At 41.6% G+C, this 24,555-nt stretch overlaps 1 protein-coding gene across 2 annotated transcripts in view; it reads left to right on the forward strand.

Moving 5' to 3' along the window:
• Positions 1 to 24,555, forward strand: part of Bub1b (BUB1 mitotic checkpoint serine/threonine kinase B) — a 51,690-nt gene that overhangs the window by 16,773 nt on the left and 10,362 nt on the right. The window contains exons 7-18 of one of the 2 annotated variants that reach the window (XM_040746035.1): positions 1,037 to 1,251; positions 1,566 to 1,660; positions 3,410 to 3,639; positions 6,874 to 6,986; positions 7,405 to 7,523; positions 10,388 to 10,437; positions 12,981 to 13,038; positions 13,746 to 13,854; positions 18,258 to 18,532; positions 19,318 to 19,451; positions 20,024 to 20,164; positions 20,892 to 20,992. In XM_040746035.1, the coding sequence (XP_040601969.1) occupies positions 1,037 to 1,251; positions 1,566 to 1,660; positions 3,410 to 3,639; positions 6,874 to 6,986; positions 7,405 to 7,523; positions 10,388 to 10,437; positions 12,981 to 13,038; positions 13,746 to 13,854; positions 18,258 to 18,532; positions 19,318 to 19,451; positions 20,024 to 20,164; positions 20,892 to 20,992 (1,640 nt within the window). The remainder of the gene's footprint in view (positions 1 to 1,036; positions 1,252 to 1,565; positions 1,661 to 3,409; positions 3,640 to 6,873; positions 6,987 to 7,404; positions 7,524 to 10,387; positions 10,438 to 12,980; positions 13,039 to 13,745; positions 13,855 to 18,257; positions 18,533 to 19,317; positions 19,452 to 20,023; positions 20,165 to 20,891; positions 20,993 to 24,555) is intronic. The other variant, XM_040746036.1, reaches the window with a different exon arrangement.

Consider the following 24,555-nt stretch of genomic DNA (forward strand, 5'->3'; position numbering starts at 1 on the left):
AGCCCTTGGGAGGCAGGGGCAGGTGGATCTCTTGAGTTCAAGGCCAGCCTGGCCTATAGAGGGAGTGTCAGGACAGTTGCCAGAGCTACAAAGAGAAACTCTGTATTAAAACAAAACAAAAACTAACCAACTAAACAAACAAACAAAAATATTAGGCAGTGTTACAACGATGACTGAAAGAAGTTATAGGATTTCTTTTTTTTAAGTCATGAATAAAAGACTGGATTGATGTGGGTCACGTGCAGTGGTGGACTCTTGATATAGTGCTTGGGAGACCTAGGCAATCAGATCTGAGTTTGAGACCAACTTAGTCTACAAAGTGAGTTCCAAGCCACCCAGGGCTTATAGTGAGATCCTATTTCAAAAAAAAAAAACAAAACAAAACAAAACAAAAAAACCTGTAAGTGGGGGCTGGAGAAAAGGCTCAGGGGTTAAGTGCACTTGCTGTTCTTACACAGAGAACCTGAGTTCTGTTCCCAGCACTCACATCAGGCAGATCATAGCCATATGGAAGCCTATCTACAGGAGACCCAATGCCTCTGGCCTCCATCAACACCTGCTCTTGCAGTATACCCTCATGCAGACATACACCCGTACACATAATTAAAAATAGTAAAAATAAAAGACTGGAAGTGTTAGGACAAAGAGGAAAGGAAAGAGAAAATAAAATATATAAAAATGTTACTAGTTGGATCATTGAGAATTTGCTACTACCTTTTATGAAGATGTATTTATAGTTATTAGTATGTTTGTGGGTCTGTGTGGCGGCATGTGCATGTAAGTACTTGTACCGGTGGAGGCCTGGGGAGGGTTTCTAGAGCTGTAGTTTCTATGAGCCTTCTGGGTGCTAGGAACACAGCTCAGGTCCTCTGAAAGAATAGTGTGTGCTCTTAACTGCTGAGCCATCTCTTTACCTCAATTTAAGGTTTTAAAAATCTCATTTGGCTCTGTGGTAGAGGAGGTGCCCTCCTCAGTTTGGACCAGACCGTGTATATCTATACAAGTTGATAATGACATGTTCATACGTGTCTCCTAGCTCCGGGTCAGAGCAGAGGATTCCAGAGTGCAGCTCCTCAGCAGATGCGTGGTAACCGTAGGATCGCTGTCTTTGATGAAAATGCTGACAGCACTTCTAGGGCAGAGTTACCTAAGCCTGTAGTCCAGCCATGGATGGCACCCCCTGTCCCTAGGGACAAAGAGAATGAGCTACAACCAGGCCCGTGGAACACAGACAGACCCTTGGAATATAGGGTAAGATCTCATAGTATTTGCCAATCTAATGAAGATTTCAGGGTCTGTCTTGGCTTCTTGTTTGCTTTGTTTGGTTTGTTTGAGATGGGTTCTATTTATTTAGCTTAGGCTTTCCTTGAACTTGCTATGTATCTCAGGCTGGACTTGAACTTCCCATGCTCCTGCCTCAGCTTTCCTTGTGTTAGCATTATAGTCACACACCATGCTGCCTGACTCTATTTTAATATCTCTTAACTCCTTCACTATTTAGAGATTGTCTGCTTAAATTGTGAGAGAATGTAAAATCATCATTTTTACTCTTCCTTCATTTTTAGCCTCATGGCAGCAATCCAGCCTCTGTGACAGCTGTGCCCCCTTCGCTCCCCAGCTTTACTCCCTATGTGGAAGAGAGCGCTCAGCAGTCAGTCATGTGAGTGGCTTCCAGATCATTCGCAGTGGGAATTACTGAGGCTGGCACAGGTTCCTGGTACACAGTCCCAGTGGCATCCTCTGGTGGGAGGGAAGCAGACAAAACTGCGTGTCTTCTTTGTACTCTCTGTATATGTTAGAGCCGCGCAACCGTAATGAACTTAATAGTTAGGGTTAGGGTTATATTGATGTAATAGACACACCACTGCTATTCAAGGGAAGCATGCTGCTTAATTATTGACAGTAATTAGAAAGGGGTCTCTTTTCTCCTTCCTAATCCTTAACACTTTAAAAAACATTTTTTGTGTTTGATATTTAAATGTTTTTAGTATGTGAGTGTTCTGCCTCCTTGTATATATGTGTTCCATGTGTGTGCCTGGAGTCCACGGAGGTCAGAAGAGGGCACTGGATTCTCTGAGACTGCAGTTACAGGCAATTGTGAGCTACCATGTGGATGCTGGGAATCAAACCTGGGTCCTCTGCAAGAAAAGTGCTCTTAACTGCTGAGTCAACTCCAGTCCCCAAAATTTTTGTTATAAGAAAAGTTAGGGTAAATGACAGATAACCAGCTCAAGCTTTAGTCTAGTCTTTAAAGATTGTGAGTTCTAATACTAGGTTCAATTCGGTGTTTCAGTGTAAGAGTTTTCTTGTAGCTAATATGTGTATTTGTATTATTTGCTTTTTTCTGAAAGACAGTCTCTGTGTAGACCATGCTAGCCCTGAACTCAGAGATCCACCCGTCTCTGCCTTGGAGTGCTGAGATTAAAGGCCCACAATACCACACCTGAATCTCATGGCTAATTTATCACTCACGCTGTATGATAGGAAGCATAGGAAGGCAAAACCAGTATGGTTCTGAGCAAAAATTCTTTCTGAACAAGCATAAAACAAGGGAAGCCATTGGAACCTTTATAGAATTGTTATTGAGCTTTATGCCAATTCTACTTTTTAAATTAAGTTAATTTTTTTTTTTAAAGACAGTTCTTACTATGTACCATGCCTATCCTGAAACTTGCTCTGTAGACCAGGCTGCCCTTGAACTCACAGAGATCCTCCTGCCTCTGCCTCCTGAGTGCTAAGATTCTAGGCATGTATCACTACTCTGGCTCCTTTTTAAAAATGTACGTTTGACTCGGTATGTGCTGGATGGAGTGTGTGGAGAGAGAGATAACGCTGCAGTAATGTACATGTGAAAGTCAGAGGACAGCTCAAATGCTGGGTTACTCTAGCACCCTCCTGCCCAGCCAGGTAGCTTTTCTTAATGATTTATAGTTGCTCTTCCTAAGTTAGAGGATCAGTCTTTGCTGGAATTTCTTCAACCTAACTATGTTAATCAACTTTTCTGTCACAAGCACTTGAGACAATCAGCGTGTAAAAAGAAAAGGTTGATTTTGGCTCAAGTTTTGGCATATGGTCTTTTGAACTTGATGGCCTGTGTTGCTATTAATTTCTTCAAAGCATAGGCGGTCCTGAGAACTCACACCTCCCACCCTAGTGCTGAGACCCGGCTCTGCCTTGATCATTGCAAACAGTGCTCACTGGGCTCTAGAACATCATTCCTGGCTATTCTTGTGGGTTATTTTTAGCTCCATCTTAAAATCTTAATTTTCCTTTTGTTTTGTTTTGTTTTTGTTTTAGAAATAAATCACAGATAGACCCAAGGCTGGCCTTGTCCATCTGTTCAGACAAAATTCGTAAGAAATAACTCATTTTGACTTTGGAGTGAATGATAATTGTTTGGCTTCCTTAGGACACCGTGTAAAATTGAACCTAGTATCAACCATGTTCTCAGCACCAGAAAGCCTGGGAAGGAAGAAGCAGACCCCCTGCAGAGAGTGCAGAGTCATCAGCAAGGGTCCGAGGAGAGGAAGGAAAAGATGATGTACTGTAAGGAAAAGATTTATGCTGGCGTCGGGGAGTTCTCCTTCGAGGAGATCAGAGCTGAAGTGTTCCGGAAGAAGCTGAAAGAGCAAAGGGAAGGTGTGTGTGTTGTTCTAAGAAATAACTCTTTTTCTGGTCTACGAGCTTGCCTCCTTTACCTTTGTGTGGTGCTTCTATGGCTGGACAGTTTTTCTCTGTGTGTGTATGTATACACTGTACATATGCTCAACTCTTTCTTATTGCCACCTCCCAGAAAACCTCTTGATGGAGCAGACAGAGTCTGTGCTCGAGAGTAAGAGAAGAAAAGTGGTCACACTGCAGGGGCACCCCATTTCACAGCAGAAGCAGGCAGCCAGGATCCTGGCGTGCATATAGGTGCACTTTCCCTTAAGGACCCTCCTTGATGTTGTGTGAAATACGAGGCCTCAATTTCTCTGGCAGTTTATTTATATTAACATAGTCATATCTTAGTCACTTCAGAATAGTTATTTATATTATCACTCTGAAAGTAAGGGAGGATTTGAAAACTGAGGGGGACAGAAAGTAGTTCCTGTTCTGGAGCTGTCTGTTCTGGGTTAGGAGGGACAGAAGGAACTGACAAACAAATAGGAAAGTAGATATTGGAGACTTTAGGGCATTAACTAGACTTTAGGGATAAAATAGATTTCAAATGACATATTGAAAAATGGACTCCATATGCCAATGTGGGATGGAGCCATGGTTGCAAAAGCAAGGGGCCAGCTGAGCTAGGCCTTTTGTGTTTTGGTTTTGTTGTTGTTTTTGAGACAGGGTCTCATCTCACTGTGTAGACCAGGCTGGCCTCAGCCTCCTGGGTGGTGAGATCAAAGGTGTGTGCCACTACAGCAGACTGAGTGTGGCCTTCTTGAAATCAGGAACTGAAGGGCTGGCTGGGCAGTTAAGGGTGTTAGTTGCTCTTACAGAGGACCTGGGTTCTCTACCTAGCACACACATCAGAGCTCAGTGCCATCTTAGCTCTAGTGTCTGGGGATCTGATGCCCTCTTCTGGCCTCCAACACCAGGTACACAAGTAGACAGGCATATTCAGACAAAAGACCCTTACATATAAAGTGTTAAAAAATTAAAATAAAAACAGGAACTCGGGGTCGGTACATGGTTATGGGTAAAGGAACTTGCTGTACAAGCCTGGTGACCTGGGTTTGACCCCTAGGACCTGTATAAAGCTGGAAAGAGGGAACCAACTCCATAGAGTTGTCTCTTGTGGCAGGCACATAACACACCACACACACAATAATAATACAATAGGAGCTGAGCTGGAGGGCGAAGCTCGGTGCTAAGAGTACTTGTCTTGTGTGAAGACCTGGGTCAGTCAGAAGACACTGCCACAACCCCCAAAGAGCCTGTCAACAAAGATTAAATGAGGAGGAGGTGCCTAATTAAAAATACTTTTCTAAGGAAAATTTCTAGTTCATACCTCCTATACAAAAGTGTGATGGAATGCATTTTATTCTCAGCCAAAGAAATCCCTGTGCTGAGGTTTTGTGGGATTTGTGTAGAGAAAATTGTCTTCTCTCACATGCATTTTAGTTGGGACTGGCGGACAGTTTCAAGGTTAGTCCACGGTCATCATGGAGGGAAGCATCACTGCACACAGGCAGACAAGAGAAGTGGCGAGAGCTTCATCCTGGTCCACAGGCAGCATGATGAGACCCTGGGCCTGGCTCAGGCTTTTTTCAGGATCACTTTCCACCTCTGTAACTGTGGTTTTTCCCACCAGCCGCCTGGGCCCTGTTACAGTCTCAGCCCCCAAATAGCACACAGGACGCTATATTAATTATGAAGCTGTTGGCTTTGCTATTGTTTCTCATTGTCTATCTCTGACTTAATTATTGACCTATCACCACCAATATATATTTTTACAAGGACTTATCTTTCCGAGAACATAGATTTGCATCCCCTCTTCCCGGGAATCACATGGCGCCGGCTTCCTTCACTACATTTCCCAGAATCATCCTAGTCTCCTAGTCCCACCTATCTTGCTTCCCTATTGGCCAACAGTGACTTATTGACATATACACAGGACTTCCCATCACACCTCTTCATTGAGGTAGAGTCTTGATAAAAGCCATACACTGGTCTGGCCAGTTTGCTCCAGGAACTCCCCTCTCCCCACCTTCCACGAGTTGGAATTACCAGTATCCAGCATACTCACCCAGCATTTACTTGGATGCCAGGATAAACTCCAGTCCTTGTGTTTGCATGGCAGGTGCTCTAACACTGAGCTGTCTTCCCAACCCTAGACCCCTTGAAAGTGTAGTCAGTCGTCTTCATTGCCCAGTGTTCTCTTAGGCATTCCTTTTATTCTTGTCAAACAGCTCTGCTCGTGGTCTTCTGAAGCCCATTTGCCAAACCCAGTGCCTATTTTTTCACTACACCTCTTGACTGCCTCTCCAGTTCCATCTTTCACAGCTTTCCTTCTTTGCTATAAGCAAGCTGGCTTTCTTTGGGTTCTTCAGTACAGCGGTCTTCTGGTATTATCGAACTTTCCCTAAATCTTTGTGTGACTAATCCCTCATCATTCAGGTTTCAGCTTTATCACAACACTTTATCAAAATGATTACTGTCACTGGTCTTTAATAGCTATGACCGTCATCCCTTCATCCACTATACATAGTTTGCTGTACCGAGTATTGAGCTTGCAACATAAGCCGAGTGCTCTATCAGTGGGCTCTAACCTCAGTCCCATGCCTTGTGGTCACTTTATTTGGAAGTTCCTGGGTGCTTGCTTGCTTATTTGTTTGATAAATAGTCTCGTGTAACTTAGGCTGGTCTTGAGCTCACTGTGTATTTGAGGATGACACTGACTTTTGGAGTTTCCTCTCTACCTCCTAAGTACTGCAGTCCTAGGGTTTCGTGACAGGGAAGCACTCTACCAGCTAAGCTATATTCCCTGCCCTGTTTTATGTAAGGATGCTTTGGGTGCTTTTGAGAAAGTCTTGCTTTATAGCCCAAGCTAGTTTAGACCTCTAAATGATTTTCTTATTTCTTTGTGTGTTTCTGCCATGTTTGAATGTTAGCATCTTATGGCCAAGGACTTGGCATCATTGGAACCTGTTTTCACTACTTGTGTATGATAGGTATTGCTTTTTTTTCCTGATCACATACATAAAAGAATAGAGACCCAGACCTCAAATTGAGGACTCATTTCCCCTTTCTCATTTTCATCAGTGTTAACATGAGGCTATGAGCCTCAGGCAGTCTTTACGTTACCATGAGAGTATGAGTCGGAGTCAGTCTTTCCAGGAAGAATTGTTGTGAGGGAGGGAATGCCCCAACTTACTTCACTGTTTGCAGCTGAACTGCTGACCAGTGCAAAAAAGAGGGAAGAAATGCAGAAACAGATTGAGGAGATGGAGAGAAAACTAAAGGAAATCCAGACTATTCAGCAAGAAAGAGCTGGTGACCAGGTAAATAATTTTCTACTATTTTTTTTAGCACAGGAAACTCAGACATGCGTGGCAAGAGTTGTACCTTTGATCTACATGCCCAACCTAAAAAGACTTTTTTGATAGGTTTTTAGTTACTTCTAGCAAGAAAGTAATTTAACAAGTGATTTCAAATGGGATTTGCAACATGTGAAATAAGTGATGTAATTCACTGACTTCTAGATTATATTCTTATCTGATTAATTCTGTTATTAATTTTCTATTTTAGTCATGGTCTGTTAAAATTTAAAATTTAAAAAATTCACTATATACTTGCCACTGCTCAGTTGAGTACAACAGTGCCAATTTGACTAGGAACCTAGATTTTTGGAGAGACCTTTTTGGTATGACAGCTGATTTTCTGAATGGGGAACATTGGTTTTCTTTATGTTAATGTAAGCAGCAAGAAGAGAAGGGGTCTACAGAGGAGACAGCCAGACTTCGGATTGCTTCAGAATCTCAGGAAATGCTGCGAACGTCTCTGTCCCGTTCTGTCTGTTCACTAAGCTCAAATACCAGGTAAGACCACTTTGGTGGAAGTCATACTGCTCACAGATCACAGAACAAACTTTTGACTCTGGTGACTTGAAGTCTCCTTAATGTTTTGACAGTGCTGAATCACAAGTTTTACAAATTTTAATATAAGGTTTTATGCTAGTGAGGGAATATATGATACTGTCTTTTCCTTGGTAAAAATAGAAATAAAATATCTGGGGGAACGTTAACCAAACAAGTGAAAGACCTGTATAACAAGAACTTTGAGTCTTTAAAGAAAGAAATTAAAGAAGACACTAGAAAATGGAAAGATCTCCCAAGCTCTTGGATAGGTAGGATCAACATAGTAAAAATGGCAATCTTACCAAAAGCAGTCTACAGATTCAATGCAATCCCTATCAAAATCCCAGCACAATTCTTCACAGACCTTGAAAGAATAATACTCAACTATATATAGAAAAACAAAAAACTCAGGATAGCCAAAACAATACTTGTACAATAAAGGAACTTCCGGAGGCATCACCATCCCTGACTTCAAGCTCTATTATAGAGCTATAGTCCTGAAAGCATCTTGGTATTGGCACAGAAATAGACAGGCAGACCAATGGAATCAAATTGAAAACCCTGATAGTAACCCACATACCTACGAACACTTGATTTTTGACAAAGAAGCTAAAATTACACAACGGAAAAAAAGAAAGCATCTTCAACAAATGGTGCTGGCATAACTGGATGCTGGCATGTAGAAGACTGCAGATAGATCCATATCTATTGCCATGCAGCCACTTTGGAAATCATATGGTGGCTTCTCAGGAAGATGAGAATTGTTCTACCTCAAAATTCAGCAATTCCACTCTTGGGCATATACCCAAAGAATGCACATTCATACAACAAGGACATCTGTTCAACTATGTTCATAGTTGTTTATAATAGCCAGAATCTGGAAGCAACCTAAATGCCCCTCAACCAAAGAATGGATGAAGAAGATGTGGTACATTTACACAATGGAGTATTACTCAATGGAAAAAAAAAAAACAATGAAATCTTGAAATTCACAGGCAAATGAATGGAACTGGAAGAAACCATTCCAAGTGAGGTAACCCAGTCACAGAAAGACAAGCATGGTATGTACTCACTCATATATGGATATTAGACACAGAGAAAAGGATTACCAGCCTACAATCTACACCACCAGAGAAACTAGGAAACAAGGAGGACCCAAATAGAGAAACACATGGTCCCCTGAAGAAGGGGAAAGGGACAAGAACTCCTGAGCAAATTGGGAACACGGGGAGAAAGGGGGGGGAGGTAGGAAAAAGAGAAGGGGAGAAGAGGAGGGGTGAGGAGAACAAGAGGGATCAGGAAGACTGAGACAGGAAGAATAGAGGAGAGCAACGAAGAGATGCCAGAATAGAGGGAGACAGTGTAGGGTGAAAGAGAAAGCTGACACTAGAGAAATGTACAGAAATTCACAAGGATGAACCCAACTAAGAATTTAGGCAGTAGTGGAGAGGCTGCCTTTGGTGCCCTTCCTCTATAATGAGATTGATGACTACCTTAATTGCCATCCAAGAGCCTTAATCCAGTAACTAATTGAAGCAGAAGCAGGCACCCACAGCTAAGTACTGAGCCATACTCCCGGAATCCAGTTGTAGAGCGGGAGGAGGGATGAACTAAGGAGGCAAGACCATGCTGGAGAAACCCACAGAAACAGTTGACCTGACCAAGTGAGAGCACAGGGACCCCAGTTGTAAAGCTGGGGAACCAACATTGAACCAAGCCAAGCCCTCTGAATGTGGGTGCCTGCGGGGAGGCCTGGGCAGTCTGTGGGACCTCTAACAGTGGAGTCAGTGTTTATCCCTAGAGCGCAAATGGACTTTGGGTGCTCATTCCCTATGGAAGGATACTATTGCAGCCCAGATTCACAGAAGAGGGCCTAAGCCTTCCCCCAAATGATGTGACAGACTTTGATGATCCCCTGTGGAAGGCCTCACTATCCTTGGGGAGTGGGTGGGAGGTGGGTTTGGGTGGTCGTTAGGGGGCATAGGAGGATGGGAGGGTGAAGGAATGGGGAGGGGAGATTGATTATATAAAATAAGATTGTTTCTAACATAAAAGTTAAAAAAATACTGAAAATAAATAAATAAATAAATAAAATGTTTCTATAGCCTGGTACATGTACAGTGACACCTAGCATTTAGGAGATAAAGGCAAAAAGGATCAAGAATTCAAGGCTTATACCCTTTGAGACTGGCTTGGGATACATGAGGCCCTGTTGTCCTATTCCCCATGTCTCCCCACCACCATCACCACCATACACACAAAATAAAAATGGTAGTCTTCAGGTGGCTAAGGCATTAAATCATCAATGCCAGTCTAGCCTATACAGTAAGACCTTTGAAGTTCATTACATACATGTGTGGAATGTCCTTATGTAACTCAGTGCTGTGTACAATGAACATATACTAATTAAAATCAAAACCAAAACATTACCACACAAAATAACTGCTATTATGTGTCTTCTTTGTACTGTTACTTTGTTTTATAAAATTGGTGGCTTACCATTTTGTAATCTGCTTTAATGGTTCTTGTGTTAATCAAAATTATTTAGAGAATTTTCAGTGTTTGGATTAATATTCGTAGGATAATTTGTTTCTCTTAGAATGAACAAGATCATGCTTAATGGAAACCTCTAACTTTTAAAGCAATATGACTGAGTATGTGGCAGACGGTTGTATCCCAGCTCTTGGGAGGTATGGGGTCAGGACTACCACCCACTTAGTTAGTCAAGGCTGCCCTGGACAGTGTGCGGTCTGTCTCTGAAACAGAAGGCTCTTTCTGTGGGTATTGAGCACACTTACATCTTTTTAAAACAAATCTCTTCACAGGGAAACTTTACCAGCTAAAAACATTTTGCAAGAACAGGCTGACTCTAAAGGTAAGTTGTATTTGACAGCATTGGGAGGAATACTAACAACACATGCACTATGTAACATTAAACGCTTTTCTTAATTATAATAAAATGAATAGAAGAGGACTGAGTAGGCATAGAGTTTTGTCTTTAAATAATGGAACTCATTATAAGTACCTATAATTTATTATATGTGATTTGAGAGAATATTTTCATAAGATTTCTCACTACTTCGAAATACTTAGTTTAGGGACAGCAGAATGACAGCTAAAGGTGCTTGCTGTCCAACAACCTGAGTTTGACCCTCAGAACCCACTGAACTTCATGTAACAGGTCTTTGGACTGTCAGCTCCCGAATAATGACACAGAGACTCTTTATTAATTTTGAAAGCTTAACCTTAGCTTAGACTTTTTCCAAATTAGCTCTTAAAGCTTAAATTAACCTGTTTATATTAAGCTATGTTCTGCCACGTGGCTCGTTACTTCCCTTTTGTGCCATATGTCCGACTTCTCTCTCATCTGTCTGGTGAATATCCTGCCTCAGATTCTCTTCCAGAATTCCTGTCTCTGTCTGGAAGTCCTGCCTGTCTTCTCCTTCCTAGCTATTGGCCAGTCTCAGCTCTTTATTAAACCAATCAGAAGGCACCTTAGGCAGGTGAGGCTAAACAGACATGTTCTTCACAGTGTATAGAAAGATTATCTCAGTACCTTCACACAGTCAAGATACGTGATTGCACAGATACACATGCAAAATAAACAATTCTTTTTCAAGTCTCCTGCTTTCATTACTCTGCATTTAGACAAGCGTTAGCAGGAGTACCAGCAGCCAGCTCTGTAAGGAAAGTAGCTCTTGGAGAGGGGAAGGTCTTAAACATTCAGATTTGTTTGGTTTTTGGTTTTTTGAGACAGTGTTTCTTTGTCTAGGTTTGGAGCCTGTCCTGGAATTAGCTTTGTTGACCAGGCTGGCCTCACATTTATGGAGATCACCTGCCTCTGCCTCCTGAGAGCTGAGATTAAAGGAGTGTGCTGACAGCACCTGGCTTTTTTTTTTTTAACATTAATTTTTTAAAATGTGATTTGGTCTTTTGCCTCCATGTATGAGAATGTCTGAACTGGAGTTAGAGAGAGTTGTGAGTTACCATGTGGGTGCTGGGAATTGAACCCAGCTCGATGCTCTTAACCATTGAGTCATCTCCTCAGCTCCAGATTGGTTTCTTTTCTGATAAGAATATGTTAAAAATATTCGACTTCCCATCTGTTCAGCTGAGTTGAAAAAGATTACACATTTTCCCTCAGTTTCTTTTTGTATCAATGATTATTGTTGTATAAAAGCTATCAGAGAAAAAAATGTAAGCTATGAAAAATATAAGTAAAAAGAGACCTCAAAGCCAGTAAAGAGGCTTGCCACCAAGCCTGGTGTCTTGAGTTCAATACCAAGACCCACATGGTGTAAGGAGAGAATTGACTTCTGCAAGTTTTTCTCTGACTGCCACATGCTTGACCACACATATACACACAGTATGTATGTATGTATGTATGTATGTATGTATTAAACAAAAAGACTTAAAACACACTAAATATCTACTTAGAAATAGTTTTGTAAAACATAAATCTTGTGGGCATCTGATTGTAGTTAAGATATAGGGAGCACAAAACAAGGAGATGTGTCTTGAACAACAGAGGAACAATAACTGGCAAAATCCAGTGTGAAGTGATCAAAAGTAAATGAATAAATAAAAGATTTAAGGTTTATCTTTCATATTTGTCGTGTGAGTGTGTGTGTGTGTGTGTTCTGGCACATAGGCGGAGGTCAGGACAGCATGCAGGAGTCTATTCCCTCTGCCAGGTTTCAGGGATCAAACTCAGGTTGTCAGCTTTCCTGACTATCAAGCAAGAGCCTTTTGTCTGAGCCACCTCGGCAGCCCCAGAGGAAAAGCTTTAGAGGCGTTTGGATCATTGGTGATATACAGACCTCGTTATGCACTTCCGGTTCAAACACATTTAAAACTTTGTAAACAATCACTGAAATGTAGAACTGACTAGATGTTCAGAAATTATTGTTATATAGACATCATGTCTTAAACAATAAAAAAAGAACCTTCTAAAAGGCTTACAAGGACACTGAAATATTTGCAGTTGAAGTGTTCTGGATCTGCTTCAGGACCATGTTGGGTTGGATCTGGGAGACACAGATGAAGTAAGATCATGCATGTTTGGATAATTATTATGAAATGATCTTACCTTTATGTGTCGTAACTTTTTCCTTATAAAAACAAACCAGGGCAGAAAGATGCCTTAGTGGTTAGGAGTGTGTGCTTGCAGAGGACCCAGGTTCGGTTCCCAGAACACGTCATGCGTCTTCAGGGATGGGATGCTCCTTTCTGTCCTCTCAGACGTCAGTGCCAGCTGAATTGTATGAGCTGTACCATATACAAGACACACACATATCTGCTTAATTATCAATGTCTTTTTTCAATTGTGCCTATTCTTTCAAACAACACAGCATTAATTACTTTCTATAGTTTTCTTAAAGAATCAAATATTCCCAAAACCCTTTTCTCTTTCTGTAGGTCCCAGCATGCCTTTCTCAATTTTTGATGAGTTTCTTTCAGACGAAAAGGACAAAAGGTTTGGTTTTATTGTTTTTTGGGTTTTTTTTGTTGTTGTTTTTTTGGATTTTTTAGGAGTAAATCTTCCTATATATGTACATTTCTAACTTAAAATTTTAGATTCTTAAAAATTAAAATAAAATATTTTTATTCATATGGGTGTTTTGCATGCATGTGTATCTCTACACAAGCTGTGTGCCCAAGGTGTCCAGTAACGTGTATTGGATCAAGCAGTTGTGAGCTGCCATGTGGATCTATACTATACTAACAACTGTACCCAGGTCCTCTGCCTGCCATGTGGATACTAACAACTGAACCTCAGCAAGGCAGTCAGTACTCTTAACTATTGTCATTTCTCTGAACCCTTATGTTAAATTCTTTGAAAAATTTTGTAAGTTTTCTTATATGAAAACTTTTATAAATTGGATATCTATTTCTTACCATGGGCCTCTGGGATGGCACTCATGTTAGCAGGCTTGAACTGCAAATCGTTACCTGCTGAGCCATGTCAGCAGGATTTGAGTCTGTGAGTGAAGGTAGCTGGACACTTTGGTGTACACGGCACTGGGAAGAATGAGTTGAGAGAGGGAGATCATGAGTTCAAGGCCAAACTGGGTTACCTAATACAGCTTTATCTCAACAAACAACCAAAAAGGCACGGTCAGGGTTGCTGGTACTTCTGCATACGGCAACAGAGATTGCTAACTGGAATATGTTTTTTCCCAGTACTGCTGCAGATTCTCCACAGGCTCTCAAAGCCCAGCGAAGACCCCTTGCAGTGCTCAAAACTACAGAAATCGTTGCGTCAAATGAGGACGTGTCTCCTGATGCTTGTGTAAGTTAACCTAAGTGGGCTTAGTGAATTAGTCCACTCAAGTCTCTCAGAAGTTTAGCATTTGCCTGCTTACATGACTCAGCAGGGAAAGGCACCGCCTGCCAAGACTGGGCCTGAGATTGATCCCCACTGGGTCCCATCCACACGGTAAAAGGAGAAAACAGGCTTGCACAGGTTGTTCCTCTGACCCCCACCCCCATCCCCACACACTTGAAAGTACAAATGAACATATTTAAGTTTAAAACAAAAGGTTAGGGTTAAGTGCTAAGCAAGCTTGTTGTAGTCTCAATGGGCAGTGGAAGTAGAGGAGAATCTAGAATCCTGGGTTGACCAGGCTGTGTGAGTTTGAGTCCAGCTTGAATACATAGCTAGATCTTGTTCAAAAAAAGTTTAGGGATGAAATTAAAATCACTAATTTTAACAAAGCACATGAAAAGATTTTCAGAATCATGTCACAGGAGATGACAGAACCATAGTGAGATAGTACGTTGTACCCACTGGAGTGTCTATAATCAAGAGAGGGGTAATAACAAGTGTTTGAGGGCAAGCTTGCTGGAACAGTCATTTTGGAACACTCGTTGGCCATTTTTTAAAGTGTTAAGCGTAGGGCAGTTAAGAGCAAGCCCATGCTCGGCCGAGCGGTGGTGGCTCTCTGAGTTAGAGGCCAGCCTCATCTACAGAGCGAGTGCTAGGATAGGCTTCAAAGCTACCCAGAGAAACCCTGCCTGGAAAAAACAAACAACAACAACAAAAAAAGAGCACATGCTCTTGCAGAGGGCGTGGGTTTGATTCCCAGGTTCCCAGCACCAACTTGGAAGCCAGCAACTGGCTGAAGCATTAATGATCCCAAGCCCTCTTGTGGCTCCGGTGGGTACCAACATACATGATATGCTAACATACAAACACAGGCACAACACTCACACATAAAGTAAAACTTTTTTTTATTAATTAAAAAATAGTTATTAACCCGGTGGTAGCAGCACACACCTTTAAATCCCAGCACTTAGGAGGAAGAGGCAGTTGGATCTCTGTGAATTTGAGGTCAGCCTGGTCTACAGAGTGAATTCCAGACAGCCATGGCTACACAGAGAAACCCTGTCCTGAAAAGCCAAAAATAAGTAAATAAATAAAAATAAAGGAACCTACGGTAAATATTTTCCATTTACATGAAGTGTCCAGAATAAAGCAGAGTAGTTGGGAACAATGAGAAGGCAATTGAAAGGGGCTGCTAGCATTGTGGTTCCTTTCTGAGGGATGACAGTGTTGTGAAATAACATGCTGGTATGAACACATTAGAACACTGTCAAGAGATGGATTATATTCCAAAGTTGTAAAAGGTTTGGGGGTCACTAATTTGACAGCCTTTTCCAACACATATGTAAAATGCTTTTTGTGGCAATGGAGAAACATTAGGTAGACCAACTGTTTTTCCTTCCTGTTGTAGTTTGTTTATTTACATTGAATTGTTCTGTGTTTATATGTGTGAGTGCTTGTGTGTGTATGTAGAGGTCAGAAATCCTCTCTACACCATGTGAAAGTCGTCAGTGCCTGTATTCACTGAGCCGTCTTGTCTATGGTCCCCTTCCTGTTCTGTTTTAACCACTGTCATTATAATGTCACTACCTGATAATACTCAGGGGTACAAAAGTACTATATAGGCATTCAATTTAAACTAAAAAAAAAAAATGGGCCTTGGCATTGGCATTTTGTTGAAACTTTAGAGGAGAAGAAGCGGGCTTCTCGGCAAACTGGCACCCAGGCACTTGGGAGGTTGAGGAGGACTGACATGTTTAATTTGAAGATTTTTCTGGGGACGTGATGAGTGGTGTCAGTGACAGTACTTACTCCACATCCAAGGAGACATTTTTAAAATACAGTTTTCTTTTTATTTACTTTTTTGAGATATATTTGATATCTAGTAAAGTCACAGGATTGTATAGCTGGATAGATTTTTCACACATGGTTATCAATTATATATCCAAAAATTACAGAGATTTCCAATGATTCAGAAGTGCCATGGGAGATTTTTATGACTGAAGGAAGGTACTCGGCCCCATTCCAGTTTTATGTGATTTAAATTTCTGGAGAAGGAATCTAAGCATTATTTTCCCTTTGTCTTAACTAACTTGGGAGAGTTACTCTGTAATTCTGATGCAGTTAGTTTCCTGGCTGCTATGGAAACACAGTGGTTGAAGAGTAACTAATACATACTTTGTTCTGCAAAGATATTAAAGGAGCTCTCCTTCTCATTCATATTCTCTCTCTCTCTTTCGCTCCCCTTCCTTCTCTCTCCCGTTCTCCCTCTCTTCCCCCTTTCCCTTTGCAATCTCTTGCTTGGATTTTGTTAAGAAATATCTACCTGAATATTCTAGCTCCCCCTTCTAGTCATATTTAAAATGTCTGAAATAGATAGATCCATAAACAGTAGTTTATTTTACTTTAATATTATTTTTTCCAGACAAGGTTTCTCTGTGTAGCCCTGGTTGTCCTGGAACTTGTTCTGTAGGCCAGGATGGCTGCCCAGTTAAGCATTTTATCATAAAATCTCTTTTGCACCAGGTGGTGATGGCATGGCCTTTAATCCCAGTACTAGGGAGGCAGAGACAGGCAGATCTCTGTGAGTTCAAGGCCAGCCTGGTCTACTGAGTGACTTCTAAGATAGCCTCCAAAACTACCGAGGAAACTCTGTCTCAAAAAACAAAACAAAACAAAACAAATTTTTTTCTGAGGCAAGCCTGGCAAGGCTGTTGTAAATCTACACGCACTGTCTCTTTGTGGTGTACCTCTACTTCTACTTCCTTAATTTTGAGTCAGAAAGTGTGTAAAATATGTCAAATTGTAGATTGTTGGGGAAGTCCTGTGTATATGTCAATAAATTACTGCTGGCCAATAGGAATCTAGATAGGTGGGGCTAGGAGTCCAGGAGGATTCTGGGAAGGAGGGTCAAGATATAACGCCATGGGGTAGGAAGCCCGGAACTATTCTCCAGTAAGAGACATACTTAGATTAACAATTATGGGGTAATTACTTAAGTCAGAGCTAGGCAGTAAGAAGCAAGCAAGGCCAACAGCTTCATAATTAATATAGTCTCCTGTATGTTTATTTGGGACTGATGCAGCTCTAGAACCAGGCTGGCGGGAAGGCTTCTCTCAAGGAAAAAAACTTCTCTTTACAGTAGATAATCTAGAAAACTAATATCCAGTATCTACAGGGTTGAATAAAGTGGGCATTTCTTATAGGTAAATTTATAAAGTGGTTTAATCTTTCAGGGCAGCTAAGCAATACATGTTAAAAAAAAAACCTTAATGTTTTTAACCTAATTATTTTCTGAATATTTATCCTAGGAACATTTAAATATTCAAAAAATTGTGTATATTTTAAAATAGTTTCGAGTAGTGGGAAATGGGGAATGACATGGAAGTCTTGACTAAGTTAAGTTTTCTTACATTTTCCTTCTAGTCCTCAGTTTTGGGGCCCCAGGAATATTTTAATGACTCTGTTACGGAATTAGAGCCCTAGCCCCTTGACTAATTTCTAATAAATAGACATTGTGGGGCCAGCTAGATGGCTTGGTGCCCTTTGCTGCCAATTCTGAGACCTGAGCTGAGTCCCCAGGACCCATAAGGTGGAAGGAGAAAAATGACTTAGACAAATTGTCCTCTGACCCCCATATGCATGCACACACACGCTCAAACTAATCAATTAATTAAAACTACAACCCAGGTTGTCACCATCCTGGGTTTTAAGATTTTTTTTTAACTTGGTTTACCAAAACAGGGTCTCACTATGTAGTTCTAGCCATCCTGGAACTCACTATGTAGACCAGGCTGGCCCTGTATCAGAGATCCACCTGCCTCTGCCTTCTGAGTGCTGGGATTAAAGGTGTGTGCCACCAGATTAGTATTTAAAGAATTTTTTTAAAAGAGTGTTTTTGTCTATGTGTATGTGAGGTTCTGTAAATGAATGCTGTGTGTATGGTGGGGTACCTGTGGAAGCCAGAATCGGGTATCAAACCCCTTGGAGCTGAGCTGCCCTGCATAGGTGCTAGGAACTGAATGGGGTCATCCGGAAAGTCATTGAGTACTCTTTGAGCCATTTCTCTAGCCCCAGAGTACTCTTAAGTGAGGAGAATAGTGTCAGTGCTTCATCAGCTTGCAGGTAAAGTTGTTGGGAGACAGCATTAAGCGGTTTCCATGTGTGGAGAGTTCTCACAGCCTGATTTTTGAAGTACAAAATCATTTTCCTTAATGCTGAACTATGCTTTTTAAATTGTCTTTAAACATCCAGGTATGTTATTTCTAAATCTCATACCAGTGATCTGATGTCTAAATATATATATGCCTTTCCCATGTTTGTTGACTGTCCCAGCTAAACTGTGTTTGTTGTTGTTGTTTTTATTTTAGGATGAACTTACAGGAATCGATCCTTTGGGTGAAGATGCCACTATCCCAAGTTTCAGGAACGTAACTATGTGTCCTATCCCTGAGGACACTTGTTACTTTGCTAGAGCACCCCGTTTTGCATCTACGCCTTTCCATGAGCTACCATCCCTGCAGAGCATCCCTCCCGATCCCGAGAGACTGTTGCAGGAAGAGGATCTGGATGGGAAGACCACTGAGGTTCATCACACTGCACTGGCCACTATTTATAACCAGACCCTCAGTGTCAAGAAGCTAAGGTGATTGGAGCATTTTTTCTCTTTGTCTGTGAGCTTGTCAGTTACAATGAGCAGGCATCGGGCTCTTACTGTCTGCCAGATGCTTAAAAAGAGAGCCTGACTGTCCCAGGTAGAATATCAGGGGAGTTTACTGGTAGGCTTGGATTTGAGGATTAGAAGAAGTAAATTTTGATGATAATGAGACTCAGTGGTACAGGAGAGATGACTCAGCAGTTCAGAAACTTGTTCTTTTAGAGGACCCAGGTTTGATTCCCAGCACCCACATAGTGACTCACAACTGCTAACTCCAGTTCTGGGGTGTCCAGTGTCTTCTGACCTCTCCAGGTACCAGGCATAAACATGTGAGCAGAACACTCACATACAATAAATAAATAAATAAATAAATAAATAAATAAATAAATGTTTTCCCCATCTATTTCTGATTTGGGAAAATGATGTGCTTTAAAAATGAGACTAATAAAGATCATAGCAACTATAAATTATTTTAAAATCTATTGCAAAATGAATTCAATGTAAAATTTATAAATTAAAAATGCATAAGGTTGGGGGCTGAAACAATGTCTCAGTGATTGAAAACACTTGCTCTTGGTTCAGTTCCCAGTAGAGCTCACAGCCCCCCGTAACTCCAATTCTGGGGGATCTGGCCTCCTTTTGGTCTCTGTAGGCTCTGCTCTCACACTGGTGCACTTCATACATGCAGGCGAAACACTCAGAAAATTTAAGAAGTTCTGTCAGAAGTTGGTGTGCTCTATCCCTGAGGACAGCTGCACTTTTGTTTCTTGCAGCCCAATTATTGAAGACAGTCGTGAAGCCACACACTCGTCCGGCTTCTCTGGGTCCTCTGCTTCGGTTACAAGTACCTCCTCCATCAAAGGCCTTCAGCTTCCTGAGAAGCTGGAGCTAACTAATGACGCCACAGGTAGATCTGTCCAGCCTATGGGCGAGCTTCTAGATCTGCATGGTGAACATTTATATCCCTCAGCCATCTGACCTGTTAATGCTTGAAGTTCCACAAACTGATATTTCCCAAATAACCCAGCAGTAACTCAACGTAATTTATAAGTATGCAAGGCAACTGAATGTGGGCAGCTTAGCAGTGCTGATTTTGTAATCTTGATGGAGTTCATGTCGTTGTTATCCCTGTCTCCTTCCCATGTGCACCCCGTCCCCAACCCCGCTAGTATTCTGTTTGTTTTTCTGAGATACGGTTTCTCTGTAGCCCTGAAACTCACTCTGTTGACCAGTCAGGCCTTGAACTCAGAGATCTACCCGTCTCTTCCTCCTGAGTGCTGGGACTAAGGCATAGCCCACCACTGCCCAGCATTTGTGGCTGTCCTAGAACTCCCTCTGTAGATCAGACTGGCCTCAAACTTACAGAGATCCTCCTGCCTTAGCCTCTCAAGTTCTGGGATTAAAGGCACATGCCACCACCCATCTGGCCCTGAACATTAGTTTATATGTGATGCTTATTTCAACTTCTTTTCTCCACAGAAAATGCTATTCAGTCACCCTGGTGTTCACAATATCGACTACAACTACTAAAATCCCTCCTAGAATCAAGTGCTTATGCAGAGTTCTCTATGGAAGATAGACTAATGCCTACCCTGGAAACAGGGAAGGAAATTGAGTTAGGTAAGTATTGTTGAATACCTGCCTTTTGCATATGACAGCATACAATTAAGTGATTTGAATACCATGAACCTTTGAACACTGTAAACGCTCCTAGGTTGTAATAAATAGCATTATAGAGATTAACACATTAGTAATTACTTTTTTGATGTGAGAGTTTTATTCTATTTATTTTAGATTATTTATTTATGATATATATAGTGTTCTAACTGCATATATGCCTGCAGGGCAGAAGAGGGCACCAGATCTCTTTATAGATAGTTGTGAATCACCATGTGGTTGCTGGGAATTGAACTCAGGTCCTCTGGAAGAGCAGCCAGTGCTCTTAACCTCTGAGCCATCTCTCCAGCCCCACATTGATAGTTTCACACTAGCACTTTTATTTGCCTCCTTTTATTTTAAGATTAAGATTTATTTACTTTCTGAGTGTTTATTGCCTGAATGTATGTGATGCCTGGGTTTCCCTAGACTGGGCTTCTACATATGATTGTGAGCTACCATGTGGGTGCTGGGGATCAAGCCCAGGTCCTCTGTAAAAACTAGTGCTCTTAACTACTGAGCCATCTGTCGAGCTGTCCTCTTGATTTTTAAACAAATGATTCTGAAAAGCATTATAGGTGTTACTCACTGACAAATACACTAACACCTCTTACCTTTAGCCAGTAGGTAGAGTATAAGGGCCTGCACATGTTCACAGTGACTTTTCAAATGGAATCTAACTTGTCAACAGGTAACGAAGACTACTGCATTAAGCAAGAATACCTAATATGTGATGATTACAAGTTATTCTGGGTGGCACCAAGAAACTCGGCAGAGTTAACTATGATCAAGGTGAGGCTGACTCTGGAATTTCTTTACCTTGTAAGTAAGCAAAGAAGACAGACAGTTGTGTCCCATGGAACTGTCACACCTGTCTACTGGCTTCTTTGCTGGGAAATCGGTGAGCCATCAAAAAAATGAGCATTCTATGTCAGGACAGGGATCAGAAATGAGGGGCTGTTGTGTAAAGACTGTTGCACCCAAGCATTCTGAGGAAATATGCTGAGTGTGTGGACTGCTCCCCTCTGGACAGTTGTATTCTAGTCTTGACACACATTAGCGTCACCTTGAAATCTCCTTTTACCATCACTGTAGGGTCTCTCTTTACATTTTCTTATACTGGACACGCAGATACTCATTTCCCCCTACTTAGTAGCTTTCTGAGGAAAAGAAGGCAATAAAAAGCTTTTTAAATCCTCTGGGTCAGAAAATTCCTTATTCTGCATCTTTTCTTGATTGATGGTTTGACTGGATATAGAATTATTTGTTAATTTTTTTTTCTTTCCTCAGAACTTTAAGCCAGGTAGTGGAGGTGCACACCTTTAATCCCAGCACTTGGGAGGCAGAGGCAGGTAGATCTCTGAGTTTGAGGCCAGCTTGGTCTAGAGAGCTAGTTCCAGGAGAGCTAGGGCTGTTAGACAGAGAAACTCTGTCTCAAAAATAATTAAATAAAATCAAATAAAAAGAAGAAAAGAAAGAAATCTCAAAAAAAAAAAAAACAAAACAAAAACAAAAAAAACAGAACAAAAGAATTTTAAAGCCTTCTTTTGTAACCTTGCTTGGTTTTGTTTGTTTTCTGATACTGTTGGATTGGGTTTTGGTGGGTTTTTTTCTGCCATTTTTGAAACTGAATACAGGCATTGTACAGGCAAATACCACACCACTGAGCCACATCAACTCCCAACCTTACTTTAAAATCTTTTGCCCTCCTAATCTTTTTTCATTGTTTTAAAGCTCAGCAAAGCGGGGTTTTTTTTGTTGTTGTTGTTGTTTTTTGTTTGGTTCTTTTTTGCAAAAAGGGTGTGCTAAAACCCAAACCAAGCATACCTGAGCATGGACATTCATTTGGTGATGACTTTGGTTTTTCTCTGTTGGCCGGGTCCAACCTCACAGCCTTTAGCTTTTGCCTAGTTTAGAAGCCGCAGCACAAAGGGAGTGAAGGCAGGGGTCAGCCTCTCCAGGCCTTCAGCTTCCGGAAGTACAGCAGAGCGTTTGTGTGCACAAAAGTTTTACTCAGTGGGAGCCGTCATAGGGTTCTGAGATGTCTCACTATGTAGGCCTAGTTGTGACCCTCAAACCAGCACTGCCTGTCTCTGCCTCCTGGATGCTGGGGTTGCAGGCATGTGCCACGATGCCCAGCTGTAGTTTGTTTTTTTAACTTTTTATTGATTGTACATGGATTTTACATTATGCATTCTGATCCCTTTCATTTCCTATCCCTTCACACCCATTCTCTGCCCTTGCAACCTCCCCATCAAAATACAGTTGATGAGAAAGACAGAAACCAACGAGGTCTTGGTGTGGAAGCTGCAGTGTGACACAGTGAGTCACACAGCATACTCTTTAGTGCATACATCTTTACTTTCAAGAGTTTACATAGTGAGTCATTGGCCTAGCTCGAGGCTGCTGGCTGCTGCTGCACCCCCATGCTGGGCCCTCACTGGGGCTCCTCTTGGGTATCCTGCTGTTGCCTTGTGCCATATGAGTCCTGTAGCTTTGGATGTGCAGGTCCGCCCAGCTGTCCTTTTAATTCCAGTACTTTGTGTGAAATCTCTCCCTATTCTAGATCCTGTAGTCTTGTTTGTCGACAGCATGTAGCAGTTACACACTTTGATATAAGTTGTATGGCGTGTGCGCTGGGCAGATATGAAATGTCAGTGGGCATTTCAGTCTGGAGACTCAGTCTTGACATTTTCTTTGAAAAAAAATTGTTTCTTTTAATTTTCTGCTTTCTCAATTTGTAATTTCTCATATTAGGGTATAGGTTTTTTCCTAGACAGTCATTTCTTTGTTTAGCATTTATTTATTTGTGGTGTGTGTGTGTGTGTGTGTGTGTGTGTGTGTGTGTGTGTGTGTGTGTGTGTGTTTGTTTGTAGGTCCAAGGACAAGTTGTGGGCCCCAGTTCTCTCTCAGCATATGGTTCTGGCTTGATGAAATAAACACAGTTACCCACCGAGTCATCTTGTCAACCCTTATTTCCTTACCAGCCCTTATTTCTTCTATGTCTCTTCTTCCTTCCCTCCCTTGGTCTCCCTCCCTTCTTCCCTCCCTCTCTCCTTCCCTCATTTATGGGCCTTGAGAGATGGTTCACAACACTTACTGCTGTTAGAGAGGACCCGAGTTTGATTCCCAGCGCCTATGGTGGGCAGCTCACAACCACCTGTGACAAAATAAAATGTTTTTATTCCCCCCAGCTTCTCCTTTGTCTTACTTTCTGTAGTAGTCTCTCCATAGCTGCAGGGGGTTGATTCTAAGAGACCTCCCTCCTATTCGAGATAACCAAACCTGAGGATATTCAAGTCCTTAATATAGACTGGCATTGTATTTGCAAGTAACCTACACAGACTCACCAATAAGCTTTAAATCATCACTGGGTTACCTATACTTCCTAACATAATGTACATACTATGTTATTTACTGTGTCTTGTCCCCCATACCCCTTAAGTATTTTCCACCCATGGTTGGTTGAGTCCTGCAATATATAATCTGTGGATTCAGAAGACTTATGTTAGCCATATTTTCAGTCTCTTTACAGGTTTTATTATTTCTTCCAAATCTCATTGAGATACTAATGAAATTTTTAATTGTTTTTCCTTTTTTGTTTGATTGGTCTTTGTTGTTGTTTTGAGACAGGGTTTCTCTGTGTAGCCTTGGCTGTCCTGGAACTCAATCTGTAGATCAGGCTGCCCTTAAATAACATGTTTTTCTTGGGTCAGCAAGATGCCCAGTGGATAAAGGTGCCTGCCACCAAGCCTGACAACCTGAAGTTCAGTCTCTGAAACCGGCATGGGTGGACACTGCCAATTCCCCCGAGTTGTCTTGTCACTTTCACACACATGCCACGACATGGAGACACACACACACACTAAATGTTTTTTTTTTTAAATGGTTTGTTCATTTTTATTTTTAGTGCCTTGGTAGTTTGCCTGCATGCATGTCTGTGTAAGGGTGTTGGGTCCCTTGGAAGTAGAGTTATAGGCAGTTGTAAGCTACCATGTGGGTGCTGGGAACAGAACCCAGGTCCTCTGGAAGAACAACAGTCAGTGCTCTTAACCTCTGAGCCATCTCTCCAGCCCCATGTTTTTTTTCTTTAAAGAGAGGAAAAAAGTTGTGTCATGCCCCCCTCCAATCTGGTTTCTATTTAAAGTTCTGTCTTTTCATATTAGCAAATTGGAGTGTTTTGCTCTCTTTGGAGTTAGGTGTGTAACACTGAAAGCTAGTTGGAAACTGTGTGTATAGAGAGAGACCCTGGCAGCATGGGCATCACTGTAGATGATGTAGTTTTGGCATTGGAAACCCACCAACTGTTACGTCTTTCTCTTGAGTTGACTGCTGGAGTGAGAAATAGTGCAGAG

This window comes from Mesocricetus auratus, unplaced genomic scaffold, assembly GCF_017639785.1.
Source record: "Mesocricetus auratus isolate SY011 unplaced genomic scaffold, BCM_Maur_2.0 Super-Scaffold_100004, whole genome shotgun sequence".
In the NCBI taxonomy this organism is placed as follows: Eukaryota; Metazoa; Chordata; class Mammalia; order Rodentia; family Cricetidae; genus Mesocricetus; species Mesocricetus auratus.